The 24,770-nt window shown below is 49.2% G+C and overlaps 1 protein-coding gene across 8 annotated transcripts in view; it reads right to left on the reverse strand.

Annotated features, from left to right (window-relative positions):
- The window catches only part of SLC8A1 (solute carrier family 8 member A1), a 136,943-nt gene extending 116,347 nt beyond the window's left edge, over positions 1–20,596 (reverse strand). For 2 of the 8 annotated variants that reach the window (XM_074579145.1, XM_074579140.1), the window contains exon 1: positions 19,844–20,596. In XM_074579145.1, coding sequence (XP_074435246.1) covers positions 19,844–19,896 — 53 coding nt within the window. In that variant the 5' untranslated portion in view covers positions 19,897–20,596. Of the gene's footprint in view, positions 1–2,388; positions 2,767–5,141; positions 5,247–19,843 lie in introns of those variants that run through there. The other 6 variants (XM_074579139.1, XM_074579142.1, XM_074579144.1 and 3 more) reach the window with 4 other exon arrangements.
- Positions 20,597–24,770: the final 4,174 nt, after the last annotated feature.

The following is a 24,770-nucleotide window of genomic DNA, read 5'->3' on the forward strand; positions in this document are numbered from 1 at the left end:
GAAATCACAGTTTCCATGTCTGTCTGTCTGTTCACATCGCTACCCCCCCTCTTCCTCCCAATTTCAGCTAAAATCACCAGAGGGATAGAGATAGTGGAGAAAGCCAAGTTCCTACAAGCTTCCTGAAAATAGCTGGAGAGATACCACTCACACCCTTGGCAAAGGAAAGCCGGGTCAGTGAGCTCAGCCCATGTTGGGTGCCAGAATCCCGACGGGGCAGCACCCTCAGCACACTGCAGCGGACCCGGGTGCAGCCAGGATTTGCAGGGCTGCGGGCACCAGTGTCCACAAGCTGGGAGCACATGCAGATCACGGCACCCTGAGCTTGAAGAGAGCTCCGGGTTGTTCACTGTACCAGTCGCAAGGGCAGCCAGTATTGCGTGCCGTTTGTGCTGTCTATAACCAACCTGTTGGTTGGTTGTCCAGCGATGCACGTGCCTTGGGGGACACTGGGCTTTATTGTAGGATCTGAGTTTCATTAGGATGCTGGAGAACAGTGGCTTTTCCCCGGTAAACCAGCAGGACTGTATCCCCCCTTAAACCAAATTCCGTCCTGGACACAATGCTGGAAAATTGCAACCCTGACAGCCCTGAGCAGATCAGGACACTACCGAAGGCCGCAAACAGGTAGAGAAATGGCTGTGCCTGTATGGCATCATGCAAGGTCCCAAAAGCAAGGATGTGAGCCAAGTTCATGTCATGCCGTGTACAGCAGTGCCAGGAGAGCAAACTAGGTGCAGCCTGGGCAGCTGCAAGGACAGTGAATATTTAAGTCTCGGGAGCAATTCACAGCCAAAAGATCACAAAAAGCTTAGTGAAAGTGGGGGAGAGAGATGCAAGCAAAGTTTCATCAGCTTAAAAGTGTGCTACTCGGTGTTGGCATTCAAGGGATGCTAGGGATAAAGAGTACATCCAGTCTCCTCAAATATCTTGAACACAAACCATGGTACAGAGGAAGCTTTGAGCAATGTGTCTCCCCAGCATGGGCTTAGGAGTTGTTTATGCCTCCAGAGAAACAGAGCTGGCGGGGTATACGAGGAGCCGGGCAACGCATCAACTTTCCTGGGGAGGCGATGGGGGGGATTCATGGCTTGGCTGGTGGGTTATGGCTCTAGAAATGCTAGATTATTCCCTATTTGGTCTAAATGCCTACTGCTGGATAAGAGGCAAAGCTGCTATTGAAGAACCAATTGGAAGGAAAAGGGGAGAAAGAAACATTTATCAGCTGCACCCAAGGGAACACAAATGCCTTCCTTTGGTGATGTCCACTGCCCCAGCCAAAGCCATACAGCACTGCCGGCTGCCATCATCACATCAACGTGCTGGTGTCCCAGCTTCCCTTTTCTAAATAAAAGTGCACCTCTTCTCTTTGTGGTGGTGAGAAAAAGCACATGAATGCCAAGGCAGGTGTCAGGAGAGCGCACAGAGAACCCCAGCCTCTCTCGGCCCCCATTTCCCTTGCCTGACTCGCGGATTTCCAACATCTGGGACTGGAGGAACAGCTTCCTGCGAAGCGCAAGCGAAGAGGAGCCCTGAAATCAAACACTCGCACCCACATGCCTGTGACCTTGTGGTTTTACTACAGCTTTCATTTTTAGGCTCCAGTTGTCCCCAGTGCTTGCTGCATTTCTACAACATTTTGGCAGTTTGCTTTTCGCCCTGGAGACAGAGCTGCGAGTGGGGTTGCTTAGCATGGCTCGGCGGGGAGGGAAGCAACAAGGCTACGATTAAAGAATTAAACTCGAGATGACGGAAGAGCCCCAGCCATGCTTCCACCTAGACAAAGCCTACGTGATGAGCGCTGCTTAATGCCAGCCCTTTAATAACACAGGCTGATCGAGACGAAAATGGGCATTTCGTCGTGGCTGCAGGTGCCTCCGACCGCTCACCTCGAAACCCATTTCAAGGCAGAAACCCCCGGGGCCGGAGGAAAAGCAGCCCTGCCCTGGAGGCACGAACACCCCCGCCGGGCGGAGGCACCGCACCCCCGCCGCCGCGCAGGGCGGGAGGAAGATGCCCGTAAGCCCCCCGGGGTGGGGGGAGGCGGTTTGCTCCAGCCCCCTCCCCTACCCCACTTCGGGGTAGGGGGGGAGACACCCCCCCCGCCCGCCCCGGCCGCCAGCCGCGCCTCCCGTCGCGACATGTCGCGATTGGCCGGCGGGGGAGGGGGGCGAGCCCTATCGCTTGCCTAAAGGTGCCGCGGCTGGGTTGCAAAAAGCATTCCCAGGGCGGGAGGAGAGCATCCTACCCCCCGCCTCCTCATCGGCTCCGGGCCCCCCACCCCGCCTCCCCCATCCTCCCCCGGCGCCGGGGACCCCCGGTGTGGAAACCAGCGGCGGGGGACTGGCCGCGCTGGGCAGGGCTGGGGCCGGTGGGTCGCGGTCCTACCTGGCGGGGGGCAGGAGCGGGCGCCGCCGGGGCCGGCTCAGCATCGGCGGGGCATCGCGGCGGGGCGGGCGGCGGAGCCCCGGTGCGCGGCTGCGGCGCGGCGGCGGGCGGGCGGGAGGGAGGGAGGGAGGGAGGGAAAGAGAGGGAGGGAGGGAGAAGGGAGGGAGGGAGGAAGGGAGGGATGGAGGGATGGATGGATGGAGGAAGCGCGCACACACACACACACACACACACAGCGCCCGGGGATGCGCTCAGCCGGCCCGCCCCGCAGGCAGCCTCAGCCTCCCCTCCCTCCGCATCCCTCCGCGGCGCTGCGCGGGCAGGGAGAAACCCGCCGTCCCTCCTCCGCGGTGGCGGCTTCAGCCCTCCTCCTCCTCCTCCTCCTTCTTCTCCTGATGGAAATATTTCCCGATTTCCTCCTCGGAGCGAGGGACTTTGAAAGGCAGGGCTGGTTGCGGACCCACCCCCAGCAGCCCTGCCCGCCCTGCCTGGGGCAGCCCCCAGCCCTGCCCTGCCTGCCCCCAGTCCTGCCTGCCCTGCCCTGACAGCCCCCATCCATGTCCTGCCTGTCCCCAGCCCTGCCTGCCCTGCCCTGACAGCCCCCATCCATGTCCTGCCTGTCCCCAGCCCTGCCTGCCCTGCCCTGACAGCCCCCATCCATGCCCTGCCTGTCCCCAGCCCTGCCTGCCCTGCCCTGACAGCCCCCATCCATGTCCTGCCTGTCCCCAGCCCTGCCTGCCCTGCCCTGACAGCCCCCATCCATGTCCTGCCTGTCCCCAGCCCTGCCTGCCTTGCCCTGCCCTGACAGCCCCCATCCATGTCCTGCCTGTCCCCAGCCCTGCCTGCCCTGCCCTGACAGCCCCCATCCATGTCCTGCCTGCCCCCAGTCCTGCCTGCCCTGCCCTGACAGCCCCCAGCCCTCCCCTGCCTGCCCCCAGCCCTGCCTGCCCTGCCCTGACAGCCCCCATCCATGTCCTGCCTGCCCCCAGTCCTGCCTGCCCTGCCCTGACAGCCCCCAGCCCTCCCCTGCCTGCCCCCAGCCCTGCCTGCCCTGCCCTGACAGCCCCCATCCATGTCCTGCCTGCCCCCAGTCCTGCCTGCCCTGCCCTGACAGCCCCCAGCCCTGCCCTGCCTGTCCCCAGCCCTGCCTGCCCTGCCCTGACAGCCCCCATCCATGTCCTGCCTGTCCCCAGCCCTGCCTGCCTTGCCGAGGCAGCCCTGCAGCCTTGCCAGGGCAAGCCCAACCCCATTTGCACCCTGCAGGAGGGAGCGATCCCTGGGAGAGATGACAAGAAGGGAAGCAGGACAAAGGGGTGCAATGAGTGCCCTGCTCTGTCACCATGCCCCACAGTGTTGCCCATGGGGAGGCAGGAGGCCAGCAGCATCCCAAGGGACGCTGGGTTGAGGTCGCTCCCCTCTCACATACCCTAAGCAACCAAACCCTGGTGTTTGCAGAGGACAGCGGGAGCAGATGGGTCATCTAGGGCCCTCCTGGGAACTGCCCCCACATCTGGCTATGTCCAGTTCAGCCCCTGAACCCACAGAGCCTCCTGTCCCCACGGGACAGTCATTGGGGATGGGGAGGTCCTGCGGGAAGCCATCAGCCTAGCGTAGAAGGACTTGCTGCACCTCAGGCTGGCCCAAGTGTCCTTCCTGTGGGCAATTCCCCTTTCACCATGCCTGAACAACTCCTCCACCCTTCGCTGGCTCCAGCAAGGAGCAGATGAACCCATTGTCCCACCCTCCAGGCAAAACTCTGTGGCTTTAGGAACTTAAAATAGGACCAAAGCTAATAACACACACTGGTAGTTGCAAGTACCCAGCGACCTTGAGTAGCCCTCTACGCCCAGGTCCTCAGGTGCAACAAGAATGGGGAGAAGCAGAGCCATTATTCTAGCTCCTGCACCCTCTTACACATTCTCACTCTTATCTTGTCAGCTGTGCATGTAATTTTTGTCACCACTGGCAAGACAGCAAGCCAGAATTTTACCTTTGGATTTCATTTGTGCTTTTCTTCCTTTCTTTCCTTTTTTTTTTAGAAAAAAAAAAAAAAAAAAGATTTTTGCATCACCATGTCCTGTTACTTAGTTTGGTCTCACTTTAAGAGCTTATTGCCTACGCATGGGATGAGAGGCTGAATTAAGAATTTGGTTTAGAATTTGGTTTAGAAAAAGACATGTTTTTTGTGTCCGGTAGCTACCTCTGATTGTCTGTCTCACCTCTTTTGATTTAAAACTCTTCAGAGGAGGGATACGGTTGTATCTGGCCGTGATGGGACTCAGTTGTCCCAGCAGGGACATTGATACAAAATGGGTACAACTAAAACGTGTGCGCAGTGATGTGCTCTGCTTGGGATGCGGGCAGAGCAGTGGATGCGTATCACTGGCGTTTGGTTTGGCAGTGGCTGCGGGATGCAAGGCGCTGCACAAGCTGGCACGGCAAACGGATAGCGTGAGCAGAAAAAACTGGCATGGCTGCAGCAAACACAGTAGTCCCTGCTGGCGCTTTTCACCCTGCACACTGAAATCTAATCATTGCAACAGTAAGCAGTGGAACTCAGATTTTAATTAGCTGTCAGCCATGAAGTTCTCCCTAAAGCTCCCCAGTTCCCTCAGTTGTGTTGCTGACCTACTTCCCAGCCCTTTCACTGAATGTGGTACACAACTCCTCTGGAGCACCAAGACATTAACTCTGCTAATGGGGATCCACTGGCTCTGAGGAGCCAGGCGCGTCCCCAGCTCCTCCCAGCCCACCTCTCTCCGCAGCCTCCAGTGCGTGTTCCCGTCTCCCGCTGCCTCCTGCTGAGATCCTCAGGAAGGTTGCTTCAGCTGAGGGATTTTTGTGACATTTGAGGGGAGCTGAAGAAAACAAGAGTTTGTCAGTGTTCGTGGTGATGCTCATTAGTCCATGCAAATGAAGCTTAACGGCGCTGGGACAGAAAAGGTGAAGCAGAGATGCACCATTATCCCACCTCACCTGAGAGCAGCTTGCATCTGCTTGAAGAGTGACTGGTTAGGAGGGATATGAGGCTGGGAGAAGACGTCCCCCACCCCCCAGTCCCTCACACACCCCTTTCCAGGCACACTCAGACCTTCGTCTTTCACAGTCCCAAGAGAAAGATGAAGTTGGGCTCTGAAAGAAAAAGTGGAAGTCAGGGAGCAGGGGAGAGAGTGAGCCCAAATGGTGAGAGGAGACACTGCGTTGTAGGACTGCTCCACCCTGCAGTGCCTCTGGTTCGCATTGCTTTTCCTCAGCCAAGCCAGCCGAAGCGGTAGCTGTAGCAGCGTAGAGCTCTGCATGGGCTGTGAAAGCTGAGCAAATGCTCCTCTGCTCTGCCTGGTGCTCCAGGCAAAAATGCAACAGGGCTGCCGATGTCCTGACGCAGCACGTTCGTCATGGCGGGGGCACATCCATGCTTCACCACGATTGCAGCCTGGGCTGTGCTGGGAGAGGCAGTGGTTTGCTCCGGCTACCTTTCCTTCCCCCTCTCTCTTTGCAGTCATGCGAGTGAATACCTACCATTGCAAACGCGCTTACAACCACTAATTAGTAGTCTCAAAATCATGGAGATTCTCATGCCAATGCTAACGAATGGTTCATTCACTCATTCATTCATTCATGTACACCCACAGCTCTCTCCGACAGCAGCCTGCATCTCTCTGGAGTTGCTGGAGGAGGTTTCTGGGTATTGTCTACATATGCAGAGCAGAAAGACAATTCCTCCCTGCAAAGAATGGAGTTAGTGGACTGTGGAGTCTCGAGCACAGGACAGAATGGTGCAGGCCAATTCTCTGCTCAATGCCTTGTGAAAAAAGACATCTGAGCTCCTGCAATGCTTCAGAGGAAGGGGACACAAACCCTCAGGTATTTCTTGCTTGAAAATATCCTGCTTTATATTCCCTGTAAAACATACAAGTGGCCAGGGCAAGGTCAGTCTTCAGCTCAGCCACAGCATGCTCACCTCCAAGCAGCTGTCCTACCACCCTTTCTTGGCCCTGTCTGGAGCATCTCCTCAGTGGGATGCTTTGGTCTCTGCTCCAGCTTTTGTGGGTTCAGATAATGCTGGAGGATAACCAGGGAGTCCTCGCTGGTAAGGTATCTTTGGTCGTGTTTTTCCTTGAGTCCCTCAGGAGATGCCAGAGAGATCCTGCAGGAGCAGATGGGATGTCACCTCTGTCTTGCCATCCATCTGTCTTTGCTCCTCGCTGCAGCAGACTTGAGTGTGCGCCCACTGAACCTTCTCTGGCTCTCCTCTGCATGTTCTTGGCAGAGACCTGGAGATCCTTGAGAGTGGTGTTTCTAAAAAAGATGCTCAGAAACATAGTTTCCAGCAATTTGAGCATTCACTTTCACTGTCACCTTCAAACTTGCTTTGAGGATAAATCAGGCATTTATCCTGGAAGGATAAATGGAAGGGCAATTCTGTGTCCTGGACACAATACACTCCTTTTTGAGCTCCCCAGGCAGTGCCTCCTTAGCTGTTTCCAAGTAGCTGGTGCAGTCTGAGCCCTGATCATCCCAGGGAGGTCTGAGCACATGAGAGTTATCTATCGGCCAGCCAGAGGTCTTGGATGTGGAAGGTGTCTTCTACCCCTGGAACACTGAGAGTAAAGCCTATACCCCAGGCAGAAGGCAGTGATCAGTGGGACGTTTGGGCACGCCTGCGAAAAATGGGCAGCGTGTGGTTTGCTCTCACTGCAACGCTTTGGGACCCCACAGAAGTAACTGGAGAAACCACGCTTGTCCTGCTTTCAAGCTTTCCCCCAAGAACTTGCTCAATGCTGGGTTTTACGCAGGTTTAAATAACAAATCCGGAGCGCTAATTGATGAGCATAGCATTTAACGTCTTGGGAGAGAGTTTTCCTGGAAGAAGCTTTGGCTGGCCAAATTTTGCAGAGCACTGCTTGTGTGTGGCAGACACAAAAAGGGTATTTGCACTGGAAACCACCTGCTGCACGGGGGTTGAAAGCAGAACTAGTTATAGGGGCTGGGCATGAATTTAGGGAGCTTGGAAATGGGGAGAGCTGCATGTATTTTGCAAACATCTAGTCCTCAAAACAAGACACACACTCTTCTCTTCAAATTCTGCTTCAGAGTCTCACTTTCCTTTTTGAAAAAAACTGCTTTCTGGTCATCAGGGATATGCAGAAAAATTCAATGTGTGCACAGAATGGCTTCGGTGCCTGGGCTTAGTGTAAGAGATGTCCAAGGTGCAAACTGTCTCCTTACTCTTCTCAAAGGAGTAGAAACTCGAAAGCCTTCTGACAGCTGTCATTTGTCTCAACAGCAGTGCATGCTAATACTAGCATCCCACTCCTGTCCCCATTTCACAGGCAAAAAACAGTTCCTAGCCTGAGTCACTGGAAAACGAAGGACCAGATGTCCCCTGCTGAACTGCCTGTCCCTTAGCTGTCCCTTTTCCCACCAAAATAAAAAAAAAAAAAAAAAAAAAAAAGCTTTGTTTTGCTGTTACAAAACTGCAGAATACAGGAACTAAAAATGCAGATGCAAGGTCGACTGAAATGCATTTCCCAGTGAAAGCCGTAGCCTAGGGACTCCGCTGCCTCAAGATGAGTGTCCTGCAAGGGGCCACGGAGCGGCAGGGTGCCAGCCCTGGGGCACTAACACTCTCCACTTGACGCTCCAGCTCTTTTCACCACCATCCCAAGACTAGAAAAAATTTGGCTGGAAAAAAACCCACAACATCGCTCAAATCCAGAATTAAAAAGCGACAAACGTTGTGTTCTCTGGATTTGCCTTCTGCTTTCGAAACCTAGGGGCTTGATGTTTTCCAGTTTACTTGGTAACCAGAAGTAAGTTAAAAAAATAAGAGAGACGAAATAGTGATATGTAATCACATGACTCCAGGAGTTGGGACTTTAAGAAAAAACAAAGGTGCAAATACCATGGTAACGTGGCAACATCTGGGAGCTGTGTCCTGCAAACTGAGGACTGTGATGCTTCCTCAGCAGCTCTGGTGTCACATGAGGCCGCATCCCCCATTCGACCTGTGTGGAAGGTTCCCATCGCTCGCAGTGGGAGACGCAGGGTGAATCGGACGCAGCGCACGACTCCGGCTGCGGCCCCTACTTGTGAAGGTAATTTGGCCTCCTCTGTACCATCTGTTTGCCAGCCCTGAGCGAGGCTGAATATTCCAAGGAAAATAGACTTTTTTTATTAAAAGTAAGAAGTGACTGACCTTAGCTGCATCAAGCACCTTATTTATATTTTATTTATATATTCCAGCTCAAGATAGCTGCCGGAACGCCTTGCAAAAAACAAGCCCATTAGGCAAAAGGATGTGAAATGACTTCGCTTAAAGGGAAACTTGTCTTCGCTACAATGGGCTGTCCTTGCAGGATGGTCAGAAAATCTTCCTTGCCTCCTTGCTGCTTTGACTTTACCGACCTCTGCCTCAGCTCTGCCTTGTTTCACCCCCGAGTGGCCTTGCCTGGCTAAGTGTCCCTCCAGCACTGACCAGCTCTGCAGGAGGTTAGCCCCCGAGTCTCAGGGATGCAGCGGAGCCGAGGAACGTGCTTGCCAGCTGTTATCAGCACACAGCAGTCAATTTTAGGCCACAAGAACCCATGGAACTGGGCTTTTCTGTGCTCCCCAGGCACCCTGGAGTAGGTGTGTGCCCTTGCTCTGGGATGATTCCATCCGTGGAACAGCTGAGGCAGCAGCATGGTTCTTATCCCCGTCCCCTTCTCTCCCCACAGCTTAGACGCGAGTCCAATGGACGGGGACTCCCACTGGTGCACACACAGTTCTTGCTATTTTGGCACAGTTTGCTCTATTTGCACTTCCAAAGATTTGCACTTCCAAAGACCAACAACGCCTGTCTTTTCCACGCTGCACACTCAAGCAGCGGTGAGGCAGTATCCAGTGCCGTATGTCCTAAACATAGTAATTGAAGCTCCACATGTAAAGAGAATTTAACTAGAAAAGACAGAAACATAAGAAAACCAGATAGTTTCCAGATTACTTAGTGTTTATGGGTTTGGTTTTTTGATGGAGATTTTTGAGAAATGAAACTGCACCGTTTGTGAGACCGGATTGCCTTTCAAAATCCCTGTGCTGTCACGTGCCAGTCTGTTTCCCCCCCAGAATTTCAAACATGGCCTGTTCGGAAGCTGCTCTGAGCTGAATGGCTTTTTCACGTCTTTCTGGATGGTGGTTATGCTTTAAAATGATTGAAGATGCTCTTTTGCTACCTGCCTTGTGGTTAGAAATCCCCGAGTCTCTTACAAAAATCCTCTCTTCTTATGGCAAGCTGTTCCCAGCTTCTGGCAAAACTGTCCAGGTTCTGAGGCTGTATCCCTGTATGCGCAGGAGGGACGTGTGTGTGTGTGTGTGTGTGTGTGTGTGTATGCCATGCGTGCAGATACTTCCTAATGCAGATTGTGCAAGCTCTGACTTCTTCCCTCTGCGTTTTCTGCGTTTCTGCTTATGCAGATGAACTCCTGCTCTTCCGGGAGTGCTCCCGTCTCTTCAGCAGGTGAGACAATTCCCTGAGTGGAGCTGGCAGTCCGGGAACGCGGGCTCCTGTGGGGTCCATATGTGTGTAGGCTGGAGGTCACGGAGATGGAAGTCACGGAGATGGAGGTCACGGAGAGGCAGAAGAGGGACCTGGGGGTTCAAGCATCCCTTGGCTGCTGCTGCGCCTCCTGCTTTGGCAGCACAGCCAGTGCAGCGGCAGGCGTGGAGGGGATGGCAGGGATGGGAAGGCATGACCGTACAGGGAGGGAGCAAAGGTCCAGCAGTAGAACCAGTCTGCTGGTGCGTAGGCAGCTGTATGTTTAGTAGGCCAGTGTCTTAGCAGGGCTGATGGGAATACAAGCTTTCCTCTTTCATTCAGCTCCCTTCCATGTGCACCTCAGTCACCAAGAAAGTTTCTGGCCCCTGCATCTCAAGACACCAGTGTGGTATTTGTGCCAGGGCTGTTAACAGTATCTGGCATCCGATTTGCCACCAGTAGACTCCAGGGTTAACACTTGTATTTACATGACCAGTGGCATCAGGAAGGCAGGCAACACGTGCAGAGCCACCAATGGGAAGAAATAAGAGACGTAAGACGTCTAGAACACATGATTCAAGAGGAAACATTGCAGGAATGCAGACTGTCGAGTCAAAAGAAGACATATCCTTGCAAATCTGAAAGAATAGATGTTTCCCACTCCTACTGTCGATAAGATAAGGAGTCATGAAGTTAAACTACAGGCAGGGAGACTGAAATTTGGCACGAGGAAAAGCTTTCGGTAGCCATGAGAGTAATGGTGTAGGCAGCTGGGTTGTCTGCAGAGTGGGAGAAGTCTGTGTCTCGGAAAGGTTTTAAGATCAGGATGAGCAAACCTCTGTTGAGTCCAGATCAGGTGGAGGTGGCTTATGTCTCAATGTCATTTCATCAGGAAGATGTATCTGAGACGAACAATCAGAAGAAATTCAGCACACCATAAAAAGAAAACCACTGTAGTGGTTAGTAGGGTGAAAGAAAAGAAAACCTGCCTTTAGGTTTTGGGACAAAGATTTGGTGTGGGAAAACAGTCAGAGCACTGGAAATTAGGCCACGCTGGCAGAGCAGATCTAGGCGGCAATGCTATCCAAGCTCACACAACCTGGGAGCAGACCGACCTTGGTTCCAGGCTGGCAGCCAATTTCCTGGGCAGATGAGCCATTTAGCCAGTAGGACACTGGGGAAGAGCGCCTGTTGCTGCTTCGAAGCCCATGATATATCCCACTTGGGTTTCGTCCTGTCAAGGTTTGTTCCAGGCTCACTTAGCAACCTCTTCCGCTAGTTTTTTTGCGCTCAGCCATAGGAACCTTGAAGCTTACCCAAATGCTCTCAGGAGCTGGCAGCACAGGAAGGTTTGTGTTGGAGACATTCCTCCTGCCATGGTGGTCCCTCTCACGTGCCCTGCTGGGAGCCTGTCCCACAGTGAACTGCAAGTTGAGGTGTGCAGACAAATCTTACCCCCGATCAAACTGCAACGCTACTGTGACAACAGCACAAGGGCACACACGGGCACTCCCCATAGCAAAAGCAAAATAGTGTCTTTGGTTAACTCTGACCTATGGCTATATAAGCTACAACATGAAGTAAAGGTATGAAAGGCCACCAGGACCTGCACATCGTAAGAAGTGGAGTACTGTACATGCAGCTGACCACCCCTGAGCAGTAGTTACACTAACTAGCATGAAAAATGGTAGAAAAGAGAAACATTGCGTATAACAAAAGCAGGGCACTAGCTTAATTGCTGACTGAGGTAGAAATTACCAAGGCAACCATATCGTGAGTACCAAGTAAGTGTGTAAAGTCAGGAAACCTGGGGCCAGCAAGGGAAAAGTAAATACAGGTGGATGGCTTGTCTGGGAGGAGAGAGACTTGGTAAAGCAGCAGAACCTGGGCAAAACAATAATAATGATGATGATGATGATGATGATGATGATGATGATGATGATGATAATAATAATAATAATAATAATAATAATAATAATAATAATAATGGGGGCAACACCAGAATATAAGGTAAAGCAAGTGACATACTCAGGACTGATTGGGGGCTGTTAGTCAGCCCTGTGCTTAATTATAACAGTTTGAAGCAGGACAATAAACCTGCTGTTCCCACCTTTCCTGTGTCCAGCTTGCCTTCACGGTCAGGAGGGACTTGGTGTGCTTTGGGATTAATGAGAGCCGTTTCCCTGCGACTGGAGAGGAAACCCCTGAAGGGGGGTTTCCCTTCCTTGACAGCCTGACTCTGCCTTTCAAGTCCCTGTTTCTCCTGACTGACTCTGCAGAGGTTCTTCAGTGTAGACTTTGGCACTGTAGGAGTTCAATAGCTGAGGACAAGAGGTACCAGGCGCAAACTTGAACACAGGAAGTTCCACCTAAACATGAGGAGGAACTTCTTTACTTTGAGGGTGGCAGAACACTGGCACAGGCTGCCCAGAGAGGTGGTGGAGTCTCCATCTCTGGAGACATTCAAAACCCGCCTGGACACATTCCTGTGCAACCTGCTCCGGGTGATCCTGCTCTGGCAGGGGTTGGACTAGATGATCTTCCAACCCTACCATTCTGTGATTCTCTAATTAATCCAGGGAACCATGCAACAAATGAGCTACACATGCACGTGGCTATACCAAAGTCAAGTCAATCAGGCCCCAGCACGTTCAGCACATCTCCGGCTCTCCAAAGAGCCTGACTCACCACAGTGCCTTCTTGCAGATGGTTTTTGGGGGAAAAAACTAGCTAAAGTGAAGTCTTAGCACAAGTCACAGCCACAAAAGAAAGGACATGCGTCAAAGAATCCACTCCAAAGACAAGAAACGAAGTTACAGCTCAGGATGAAGGCAAGGAGTTTGTGCTGGCAAAACATCAGCTTTATTAAGGTTAGAGTCTTCAAACCTGTCTTGTTCTGTAATTTTCCGTAGGCTGCATACATCAAGGCACGTTTCAAGATAATCAGACTGTCTGTTTCAAAGAGAAGAATGTTAAAATTGAGTATGTTTTTATCAACAGGGACAGAAAATGTCTAGAAAACATGAGTAGTGGCACAGCTTGTAACGCTTACAAACTTGTCCTGTTTTGTAGCATTCCTCTAGGTCTATGCATCAAAGCATGCTTAAAAATAGTCTGCCTGGTTATTTTTAAGATAAGAACATTTAAATTAAGGGTCAAGGGCCAAAAGTCTTCCAGTGCATTATCACGGAGGTACATCTTCAGGCATTTTAACACGTTAAGGCACTTTCCAGGCACTCATGAAGCAAGGTGCACACCTAGACAGGCTTGCGCCTGCCTTTAAAAATGCAAGGACTGTCACTGAATTGTGGATCCTCAGGTGGGTCTTTGGTGATTTATAATGGAGATTCTCAAGTGATTAGAAAGCGACCAACTAATTTTTCTAAAATACTCATGATTTGTCCTGAATCTTACCCAATGATTGGTAGCTGAACAGACGAACCATTGCCCACTAGGCAGATTTTTAATGGCAGCCAGTGCAAAGTTTTCTCTTCTCTGATAATAAAAAACACATGCTCCATACACACTGTTCTCCTCCACAGGATCATAGAGATCCTCATACACACAGCAGAGAACCTTCAAGATTAACTTTTTTGTCTAGGTTAAGTTGGAGATACGCCACGCTGCAGGGGAAGGATGAGGTTATCAGCAAGGCTCTAAAATGCTCTTAAGTGTTGGTTACTCTTGTTCTCAGAAATTCACTTCAGATCAAATCAGCTCAAGCCAAAAGGGAAATCTCTCAGTTATTGAGCAAGATGCTTCTCGGAGCATCTATTTTCCATAAGCAGTAGCAAAATGTTCTTCAAAATGAGAGAAACTTTTTAATGCATTTGTTTTCCAAGCTCTGCTGTGGCCTAGACCCAGTACAGGACATGACATGAACACAAGCAGGACATCATGCAAGGGTCCTCCATGGTGCTGGAGCTCATTGTGTTAAACCTTTGAGTAACGTAGCCAGAGAGTGCAACGAGGACACCTTCCACAGCTGCACATCTCTCTTTTCGCAATATTTTGCCCATGGATTAACACTACCAAGAAGATTTGGAAAACGTGCTAGAAGGTTTCCACAAAGATTTAGCTCATCGGCAACTTGGAAAAACACTCATGGGAGGTAAATGCTAGTTAAGTTAAACCTATATTAGCTCCTCGGTCAGGATATGGGTTCTGCCCTGTGCTAGAACATTGGTATAACATGTGGCTTATATCTGAAAGGTGTCATAGCAGGCAGCAGAGCAGCAGTAAACATCACTATGCTGGACAATCAATAAAAATTGAGACCTACTTATCCAGCTAAAGATAGGGCAATCCAAAACATCTGTCTTGCTCCCGAACTGGGCATTGATCCTGGACAGGAGATGCTTTCAGAGCCTTGTTTCAAATAGCTGTGCTCTGAAAAGCAGGCTAAATCCGGGAGGTCATCTTGAAATAATAGTTGGCAGGCCAAAGTGACTTAACGTTTAACATGCTTTAAAGGACCATATGGAATAAGTTACACCAGAGTAAAACAAACACTTGTCTCTCACATCCAGTGTTATTGTTAGCAACTTAGTCGACTATGTGTATTTCTCAGCAGCAACAATGACTCACTAAATAACAGGATAATACCACGGATCACTAGCATGTTGTGGTCTGTGGCCACAGGAAGGCTTTACTTTTACTGTGTACATGTTGGCAGTCTCAACACGCTAGCAGCAAATCCAAATGTTTATTGCCGCATCTAGGGCAGAAGCACAAGATCTCTGCTTGGAGCCTTTCTGTAAGCCAAAAAGATAACATGGGGTATATTCTAACATCATGCTTGCCAAACTGCAGCAAAAGCAGTGAGCTAAGAACTAGGTGCTGGGAAAGTGGATGCCACCTTGGTTTTGCACCCTTGTTTCCAGTGTGCGGGTATGGCAATTGCTGATGCTGGTTATCAGCACGGGAGGGAGTTGGTTCAGAGGTGGGCTCCCTATTCCCACACTAAAGCCTAAACCTTGATGCATGGTTGCTAGTTTTGGAAACAGGCATCAAAGCAAGCTGATTTGGAAGGGTGAAGAGGTCGTAGGGCAAGAGAGAAAACTGGTCCGTCAACCCCAGGCCCCTGCAGAAAGTCTGAGAGTGGTCAAACCTACCTTTACCCAAATCCTGCCATTTTCCAGAATCCCAGTTCTGTGAGTATCTTCCTCCTACCTATGCCCACCTTTCTGCATAAGTAAACTGATGCACTCTCCTCTCCTCTCCTCTCCTCTCCTCTCCTCTCCTCTCCTCTCCTCTCCTCTCCTCTCCTCTCCTCTCCTCTCCTCTCCTCTCCTCTCCTCTCCTCTCCTCTCCTCTCCTCTCCTCTCCTCTCCTCTCCTCTCCCTCTCCCTCTCCCTCTCCCTCTCCCTCTCCCTCTCCCTCTTCTCTCCTCATCTCTGGAAAAGGCTCCGCTAGAGAGATCACAAACCAAAACCTGCATTTTATGTTAGGAACGTCGGAGTTCAGCATTCCAAGGATTTGGGAAAGATCCTAAAAACAAACATCCCAAACTCAGGAGGAAATTCAGCATTAGATGTAAAAGAAATCCAAATATGTTGAAGTATGGAAATCAAAACAACTTCAGCTTTGCCCTGCAGTGGCCTCATGCAATAAGAATACATTTATGATTGGATCATAGTGATGGTTGGAGCCCTAGATAAGAATAAACTGTTTTAAAAACCTCCAGATTTACTGTATTGTTGCTATTTTTTCCCCCCATGTATTGCCTGAATAATACTGAGTTTCTTAGAGGATCAACTCCAAAATGAATGCCAACTCATAAATTGCCTGCTTTACCTGTAAATTAGCAGAAAACACTGCTTAAAGCTGTCACATGGTTGTCTCTCCCCATAGCAACACAGACCAGCAGATGGTGGGTCTGAAGGGTGAGACTCACGACTGGAGTCTGTCTGAAGCACACCGGAAGACCAGGACATCTCTGGAGCCATGTCCCTAGCCAGCCTGCTGGCACATCTTGCCGACCACTTAGGGAAAACATCCTGGGCACCTCTAAAACTGAGCTTTTTAGCTCAGGGGCATGCAACTCTGAATTCAGATTATTTTTTCCTGCATTTGTAAAGAGGCTTTCTCCATTTGCTGAATGCCTTGTCCGCAAACCCCAGCATCGAGATTCCTTCTGTGTGAGCACAATTCAGCAATACCATGGTTCAGTTTCCTAGTGAGATGCTGAGTACCTGAAAAGTTAGTATCATCCAGAGCTATTTTGTAAGAGCTGGACTCCAGCTTGGCATTAAAGGCAACTTCTATCATGGGATTAAGATCTAGGAGTAGTTCATGTCTGTAGGTGACCAAAAATGACAGCTGGATTTAGACCAGCTGAGGCCATTTAGGGTTATTTACTCATCTCTCCATGCTGGGCAGTCAGCTATCATACACAAAATTTTTATAAAGAAGAACAAGTTTGTGAGGCTGGATGGCCCGGAGTTTAACACAGTGAAACAAAAATGGCAGCACGGGTTCTCTAAAACACAGCCTATTTTCACTTCACATCTGAAGTTCTACTCTTATTCAAAAGGATTATAGCCACGTGTGCATAGAAGGTACTGGACATACTTGTGCTGCTACACAAGAGATTGCAAGCAGCGAGCGCCATGGTACATGCTGCAGTATTTACATGTAGTGCTTGCAACCTGCAAACACAAACTTTTTCTAAAATGCTGTTCCTTCTAGAAAACTGCCTGTCTTTGTGAGTCCTCTGGTGAAACCCTCCCCAGATAGATCACTGTCCCTTACCCTGAAGAAGGAGAGACAAGAATAGGAAGATGATGTTGTGGGAGCAAGAAAACCAAAAATGACAGCTGACCATTTTCAGATTTTTTTGGAACATCATATTCTTCAGGCTTTCAATTCCTTGGTCAAACCAGATTCAAATTGGCAAATGGGTCTGCAGGTTTCTAGGCCGGGAACGGGCAGAGCTGTCACATAAAGCCTGTTTCTCTAGAACGCAGGCAATAACATTTATCTGGCCAGAGAAGTGGATCAGTCTATCAATGTGTCCCCAGAATCTGCTCCAAACTTCTGACATACTAGAGAAAAGACAGAGAGGGTGTCCAAACTCCATCCTTCAGGAATCACCATAACAATATTGAAGTTGTCTGAAGGAGGAGAATATACAGTGGGCTTACTTCCAGCCAGAGCCAGTTTGCGAAATCCTCACTGAGTGTCTTCAGGGTGTAGCTCTCCTCTGTGCGGTTTATTTTGAGGATGCTCTCTTCTTGGGCACACTATAAACCACAAACATGTCTTTCCCTTCACACAAGAAAGTCTGAATTCAGGGCCCAGTTGTGGATGTCTGGTGCAAAGACTTCTTCAGGCCTTATGTCTGAAAACCAAGGGTGTTGGGTTGGTTGGTTTTTTTTTTGGAAGCTACTAACGTTTTGGAACACAAAGCACCAGTGCACCTAGAAGTCCTGTGTGCCTTTGGCTCCTTGCATGAGACACACAACAGGTTCTTCCTTGCTCCAAGCGCCGCCAGGGCGAGGGCAGCTTTATCCTCGTCCATGGCTAGCGAGAATAAGCCCTGAGCTCAGCTTTGCCCTTGTTTGTCATCTCCTGGGTTTTGTGCTGCCCCGGCTCATCTCGGCAGCCTCGCTCCCTCTGATTGTGAGAAAGAGCAGAGCTCCCCCTTCCCCCTCTCCTCCCTCGCTCTGGCAAGGAACGGTGTGTGGGAGGACCTCGTGGCGGATGCTCGGAGACTGCAGCACTCATAATGACTAGTCACTTATAAAAGACATGTTAGTGATACTATCGCTAATGCTTTATATGACTATTTGTATTCGTGTCTAGGGTCTCTGAATGAGATCCATCAGCTTTGCACAAGGGACCAAACAAACACCGGCAATACCTGTGACTAATCAATAGTAAATATTAATAATAGCTAATACACTGATAATAATGAACATTAGTGATAACACAGGCGGCCAGAAAATGCTTCTGACGGAGGGAGGGAAGGAGGGGGCACAAAGGATGTGTCATTCACAAGGGCCTTGGGCAGGTCTGCCCTGGGGCTGGGAACCCAGTGATGGCTCCTGCCACCAGGGCTTTGCCTACTGGGCCACGCTGCCCCAGCCCTGGGCCAAATGGGAAGATCAAACTAAATAGGTCCCAGCTTTTCCAGCTCCATCCCTCCATCCTGCCATCCTGTTCCTGACCTGCCCAGCACAATGGATGGGTAACGCCTTGCTCTGGGACCATGCACATCATCTGGTCTTTGCCTCTGGGGAAAGGGAAGCGCACAGCCTCAAAGGGACAAAAAAAAAAGGGGGGGGAGGGGGCAGAAATTGGGGAAAAGCTATTCTCTATCAGTGGGCTACAGTGACCTGCAAAACAGAACCACATCCAACAGGCAATAGAAGCCATCTGAGTAAGTGTGACATGCAGAAGTATTCTTTCATAGCAATATCAGCAAAAAGTTACAACTCAATAGCAATTAAAAAGCTATCTATCGACCCCAATTACTTAAAGATTAATTTCTGCACTAGCATTTCTATAGACAGGTGATATGTATTTAAAAGCTACCAGTCAAAAAAAAAAAGTGGCACAAATTTCAACTGCAGCTTAATTTTGATTATTTTTTTTTTCAGCACTTGAGAGGAAACCAGACAAAGAGCAGATTTGTATTTCAGTGAGTATGAAAATGATGAATGTGGGAATATCCATGGAAATGATAGCTAAATAAGGGGAAACGAGGGCTGTACTCAACGGGCCCTCTCGATTGTAGACTCCACTACGGAATTGCAAGCAAACACTTCCATTATGCTCTCCTTATGTAATGACAAGGGAAAGCATTTTCATTCATGAATGGAAGTGCTTATGACATTTGTGGTCTAGTAATTTCCCTTTACAATCATCCTTCATATCTCTGGAAATCTCCTACAATTTCACTCATATTCCCGATATTATTTTCAGTTCTTTCTGTATAATTTCACTTCACCTGCGCTAACGTTTTTTCCAGTCTATTAACCACCTGAAAAATGAGAAAGCTTTACCTAGCACTTTGCAGTGGGAGTATGAATACCGTATTGTAACACCCGAAAGCACACGAACTGTTACCCAAATGCCGCTCTGTAGCTTTTAAAGAAAAAAAATCTCACGTTTAACCGTACCACCACAAACCAACAAGGTTTTAAGCCAAAGCTACAAAAAGCTTTTTTTGTTTTCTTTTTAACAAAAGACTTCCGTGGAGAAAGCCCTGCTGCCAGGGGTATATTCTGCGTTTTTGACAGTGCCCGGTTCACAGAGCTAACATGTTTCAGTGCTGGGTTGAAGGAGAGCTGTTACTTCAGCGCTTTGGAAATATTCACAATAGCACACAGCTGTTTTTTGCTGAGGTTGACTTTCACAACACAGCAACGGCAGTTAAAGCTGTACCAAAAATCCTTGCACAGGATGTAATCAACCTCAAATCTACAGAGAAACATTGAGAAACTGCCTTCAAGTGCCAAGAAAAACAGCAGTCGTTTACAACAAGCTCTTCCTAATGTCCAGTCAGCTCAACCCAAATGAGACATGTTTTTCAAAACGAAAGTAGGACAGACCAGAGAAGAAAAAACCCTTGACTATTCTTACGAACTTTTCTAAATCAAAACACAGAAAGACTCAGACACTGGAAACCACCACCAATCCCTCCTGCCCCTCTGTCCGCCAAAGCTCTAACACCAGTCAGCCTGTAAATCCGGTTCATGAGTGATAAAACGCTTGTTTTCCAACATTTTTCTCTTGCCTCTTTCAGACACTTGGAAAGTTTCTGTCCCTCCAGCGGCAAAGCTGTTACATGTCATGTTCCTTACCCAGAGAGCTTAACCGCTATCCAGCTATTGGAGTCATCCCATAGCCTCAGATTTATGGCTTTTCTCAGGACGTCAGTCTAACCAAATACCTAGGTTTACCCAAAAAATGCTTGAATTGCTTTTCACTTACCCCAGCCGAGTCTCAGCAGTTGTGGGTAAAGCAGAATGGAAAAAAGCCCTCATATGATAGCGTCTCTAAATTTACCAGAAAGAAAGGAGCTGGGGTGCTTGTCCTTTAAGTGTCTCTAAAGATGGTTTGCATAGCTGGATCTCAGCTTATCTATGCTTTTCTGCTTTTGCTTCCATACATGGATCTGTTCCCAACAGTAACTTCAAGCTGTCGAAAAGAAGCTATCTGGCAGCTTTCAGCTTCATCTGACACATAAATGAGAGAAAATAAATTAATAATTGTCTTTTCTGCTGGCTACCTTTTTTTTTTTTTGATTTGCACCTCAGAACACCTTTTCTTGTTTGTTTGGGTTTTTTCCCCTTCTCCCCAGACTAACATTTTGTTATTTTTTTCCAAAGTAATCCCTAGGTGAGGGGAAACAGAAATGACCAAGGCAGATTTCTCTTCTCCCTTTCCTGCAGTCTCACACAATTTTATTCTTAGAAATGTTTTTTTTTTTTTTCTTTTTTTTCTTTTCCTTTGCTTTGCTTATAGGTCAGGGTCTTGCATGTTTGTTACTTGGAAGCATGTCAAGGCAATATACATCATGTCTGTAGCGAGGGAAGGTTAAGAGTCAAATTTTTGGAGAGAGAGAGATTATAGAAGAGCCACGTGACTGCTCCCAGATTAGCAGCAGTAGCAGGAGTAAGCATTCCTCTGATATTACAGTAGCCACCGTGGGACATGCCTGAAACACTGAAGAGTGGAAGCTGCAGTTTGGAAGCTCCTTGCAGATGTATTTATGAATAAATCACTCCTCGTTCTCCTTCCACCTTCCATACTTCCTCGGTTTCAGTTTCAGAAAGGGCTGATAAAGGACAAAAACGTGCACGGGGAGCCCTGTGTCACAGGTCAGAAAAGTAGTCGTATAATTAACCTTAACTCTGCCCTTTATTATCTCTGCTGGGCAAATGGGAATGTTAAGGGCTCCAGTGAAAGAGCAAGACTAAGAACATGACATTATTATTTTATGTTATAGTGGCAACGGGGAGGGGCTCCCTGGATGAAAAGAAAACTGGTGAAAGACATATTCAGGCACTTAGGTATCTAAGGCTGAAAGTAGGTGTTCATACTCAGGCCACTTGCATTGAAACTGTCGTCCTCAAACTTGGTGGTTTTGATTCATTGCAGGAGAAGGAAATTCCTTGTATATTCCCACACACCAATGACCTTGACTGTTTGAGATTTTTCCTAAACATCTGTTGAACACTTGGCAGAATAGAAGGGGTTTTTTAAGGGCTCACCAGCTCCACCTCTACAATTAATGATAAACTACATTATTCTATTATTATGTTACAAATTGCCCAATTGGAGATACCGCTTCAAGTGGTGTATTTGATTCCTGCTGTTTGGTGTCTCAGAAAATGGGGGGGATGTGTGTGTGTGCGTGTGTGTGTGTGTGTACAGATGGGGATCCTGGGATGTCTCCAGCACCTACTCGGCATCCAGAACAAAGACAGCTGCCCTGGGAGCACAGCCCTGCATCCCAGAGCAAGCAGAAGGCCCACAGAAGCATGAAATAGGCAGCAGAAGGAATCCCTTGCCAAAATAAGATGAGTAAGTATGAAGGGAACCCTTCAGTTTTTACCACGCCAGCTGAGTGATTGATGCCTGTCGTTTGGGGTGGTGGGAAGTAATGGGAGGAGAAAAATCCCTTCTGCAAATCTGTCCCAGGGTTTCTTCAGCCTTTCAAGAGCAGGAGCCATGCTCATCCTGGGAGGGTGATTGAAGGGGAATATATGCCACTGGTGCCTGTCAGACGGGCTTGGTGACTCAGGAGGTCTATGCTCTGGTACAGATAAGAACATGATTCAGCAAAGCATTTAAACTCCTGCTTAATTTTAAATATTGAATAATACTTTTGCCTTTCCTGGGGTTATTCATGTGATTTTATTTCTATGCTTTACTAGGTTGTCCGGATATGGACGTGAAGCTGCCACAAAGCAGCATAAAAACCAAATAAGATTTGGCACTAACACATTTGTGTTTCACACAGGCCTTTTGACTTCCATGTATTGCTCCTAAGAAGCCTTAGGGCCAAACCAAAATGGTCTACGGAAAGCAAGGCCGTTGCTTCAGTTCATTGCATATGTCCTTTCCATGCAGGAAATGTTGAAAACCACAGGTGTGCGTAACTGACGAGAAACGTATGTGGCTTTGAGAATAACACGATAATGCTGCATTCAGAGTTTTGGTAGCCACAAGGCCAAGGGGGTGGGCTGTTTTCTGCCTTTGATCTGCCCTTCTGCACAGCCGCCGCCTGTCACCCTCTGAAGGAGTGACACCACCCTCTTTGAACTCCGCTCCCCACACGGAGTGGCCAAAGAGCTTCTCATATTTTCCACTGAGAGCTTTTCCATTCAGCCCTCCTGGGAGAGGTGAAGTTTGTATCAGGGCATGTGGGTGATAAGGTGAAAGACATTTTCCTAAAGCAAAAGGCAAAAAAATAGGCAGCGGTGTTGCCACAGTGGGCCACGGGGAGATGGAAATAAACCACCATTGCTCTTTGCGCCTGCTGACTCGCCTCCTCCTCCTCAAAACACGCAGAACAGAGGGAGAAAGCCCATCTTTGGCGGTGAGACATCTGCAGCCCTGCTTGGGCTGGCACCAGACAGATTTGCAGTGAGCTGATCAGATCGGGACTGGTGCCTGCACCAGACCAGGTTGGTCTGGCTTTGTCCGACGAGGACCGGTCCCTCTGTGGGGATCCCCCCCATCCAGCCCGGTTCCCTCCCACAGATGCACACTCTCCTGGGGAAAATACTCCCCAGCTTTTCACTCAGCGACCAGGCACTGCGTTTTTTTCTGGGAGGTTGTGCTTTTTTTGTGCCATCCATCTTCCCGATGCTGTGGCCTTGAGACGAAACAGGGCCTTGGTCTTCAGAGCCACCGGTGCTGCGTGCTGCAGCTTCAAACCGCCAAAGAGGTGTTGAAGTGTCTTTTAAGAATATCAACGCGAGTTTCACAAGAGTGATTTAAATATAGCTGCCTGCTTTCCTGGGAGACCCTGTAGCCGTATTCTCACTGCAGCGAAAGCTGCACCATATGCCCAGCATTCGCAGCCGTTTCCCACAGGCCGCCAGGGACTTGTTCTTATTCTGCATTTGGCTTGCACAGGGCTCCAAAATAAAGGCTTGCTGGGCAGAGAGGGTGGAGGGACAGACCGCAGCTGATGTCTTCCACACGTTCAGATGCGCTGCTCAGGTGCGTTGATGTGGCATTACGTGCGGTGGAAGCTGGGCGCAGCTCTGAGCAACCTGAGCTACTGTGGAAGTCAGCCCAGCTTTGAGCAAGGGCAGGACCTCCAGAGGTCCCTCACAACCTAAATTATCCTGTGATTTCGTGAGATACTCAATTTAGGATATAATCATATGGCAGAGGAATAGCAAGGCAATCTGAACTCCACCTGGGACATTTTCTGTCTTTTTTTCTGTTCTTTTTTGTGACTATCTTACAAATTCTTGGAGCACGGTCCATCTTTCATTCCACACACACGGCTTGTCTCCAATGTTGCTTGAACGTTACTGCACTGCAAGTGAAAATCCACCATTTCCACATTCCCCCCCCCCTTTTTTTTTTCAAAGCAAAGTGATTAAAATGCAGTTGGGCCTGTGCCCAGGTAAAGCACAAGAAAGTCAGGCAGCCATTCTTTCCTTGTGTTAAGTATGTAAAGCTTTGCAAGTGAATAAGATTTTTTTCTGTTTAGGGTAAGCAAATATGCCTCAAACCTGGGGAGTGTCCAATTCTTAGTGATCATTAAGTGATTGTTTATTTCACTGAGGCATAAATTACTGTGCCTTCAGGACAAAGCTAATAGAAAAAATGCTAATTAGTGCGGGTCAGAAATTTTCCAGTGGAACATTTTTCTGTCAGAAACTCTCCTGATCAGTCGAAGTTGAAATGGTCCAGAGGAACGTGTTGATTTTGCTGAATCTCCAATACCACACGGTGGGCTGAGGTGGGGTGGGAGTAAGGAAAGAGGGAATCCATCAAAAATCCTCTTGCTGATTCCCTGCCAATTTATCTGCCTGGCTGCAAGCCTTGTGGCAGCGCTAGGACTTGGAGTTGGAGGCAATCTGCCATGCAGACAACATAGTGGTGGACAAGTCCTGAAAATTCCTGGTTCCTTGATGGGACCTGTAAATACAGAAGTGAGGAAACCTGCTTCATCTCCCCAGCTCCCTTTCACTGGACACCAGCCTGGGAGTGTGAATGCAAAACAGCGTTATCAGCCTCTCCAAATGAGGTACTTCAGTCAGCTAAATGGGACCTTCTCCCTGGCTTCCAAAAGAAAAGACCGGAGTTTTGTTCTGGGATTTCTGCTGGAAGAGAAGGAGGAGCTGGTCTGATTCTAGCTGTGTTCATTTGGATTCAGGTTTCTACAGGTATAGCTTCTCCATCCCTGACGTGTAAAAACCGCATGCAGGGCTTTTTTTTTCATCTCACGCTTTCCTGCCTTCTGACAGAGCCGCCTCTGAGGCTGTGGAGATGAGGATCACAGCATCCCCGTCCCTGTGATATTCCTAAATTCAGAAACAACCGGATGGGCTCCAATTTGTGTGGAACTGGAGACATTTGAGGGCTCTATGGCCAGACTGGAACTGAAAAGCCCACGAGCACTGGGCTTCTGTGGCGGTGGTTGGAGTCTGCCTCTATCAGCTCACCCTGGACCTGCAGGGCAGGACTTAGAGATTACACATGCAACCAGCAGCACGCTTAGATGGTGCACGCATCATTGCATGCTAACTGTGCCTGCTAACTCCTTTGCTCCGCTCCTGCTGAAACCACCCTCACTCTTCGGACTTCCACATTTCCCTCCTGCAAAGAACACCCCTGGAGCCGAGCGCCCGTGGGGGCAGTGGACAGGACCCTTCCCTTAGCTAGTACC

The sequence above is a fragment of the Larus michahellis genome, chromosome 3 (genome assembly GCF_964199755.1).
Source record: "Larus michahellis chromosome 3, bLarMic1.1, whole genome shotgun sequence".
NCBI lineage: Eukaryota > Metazoa > Chordata > Aves > Charadriiformes > Laridae > Larus > Larus michahellis.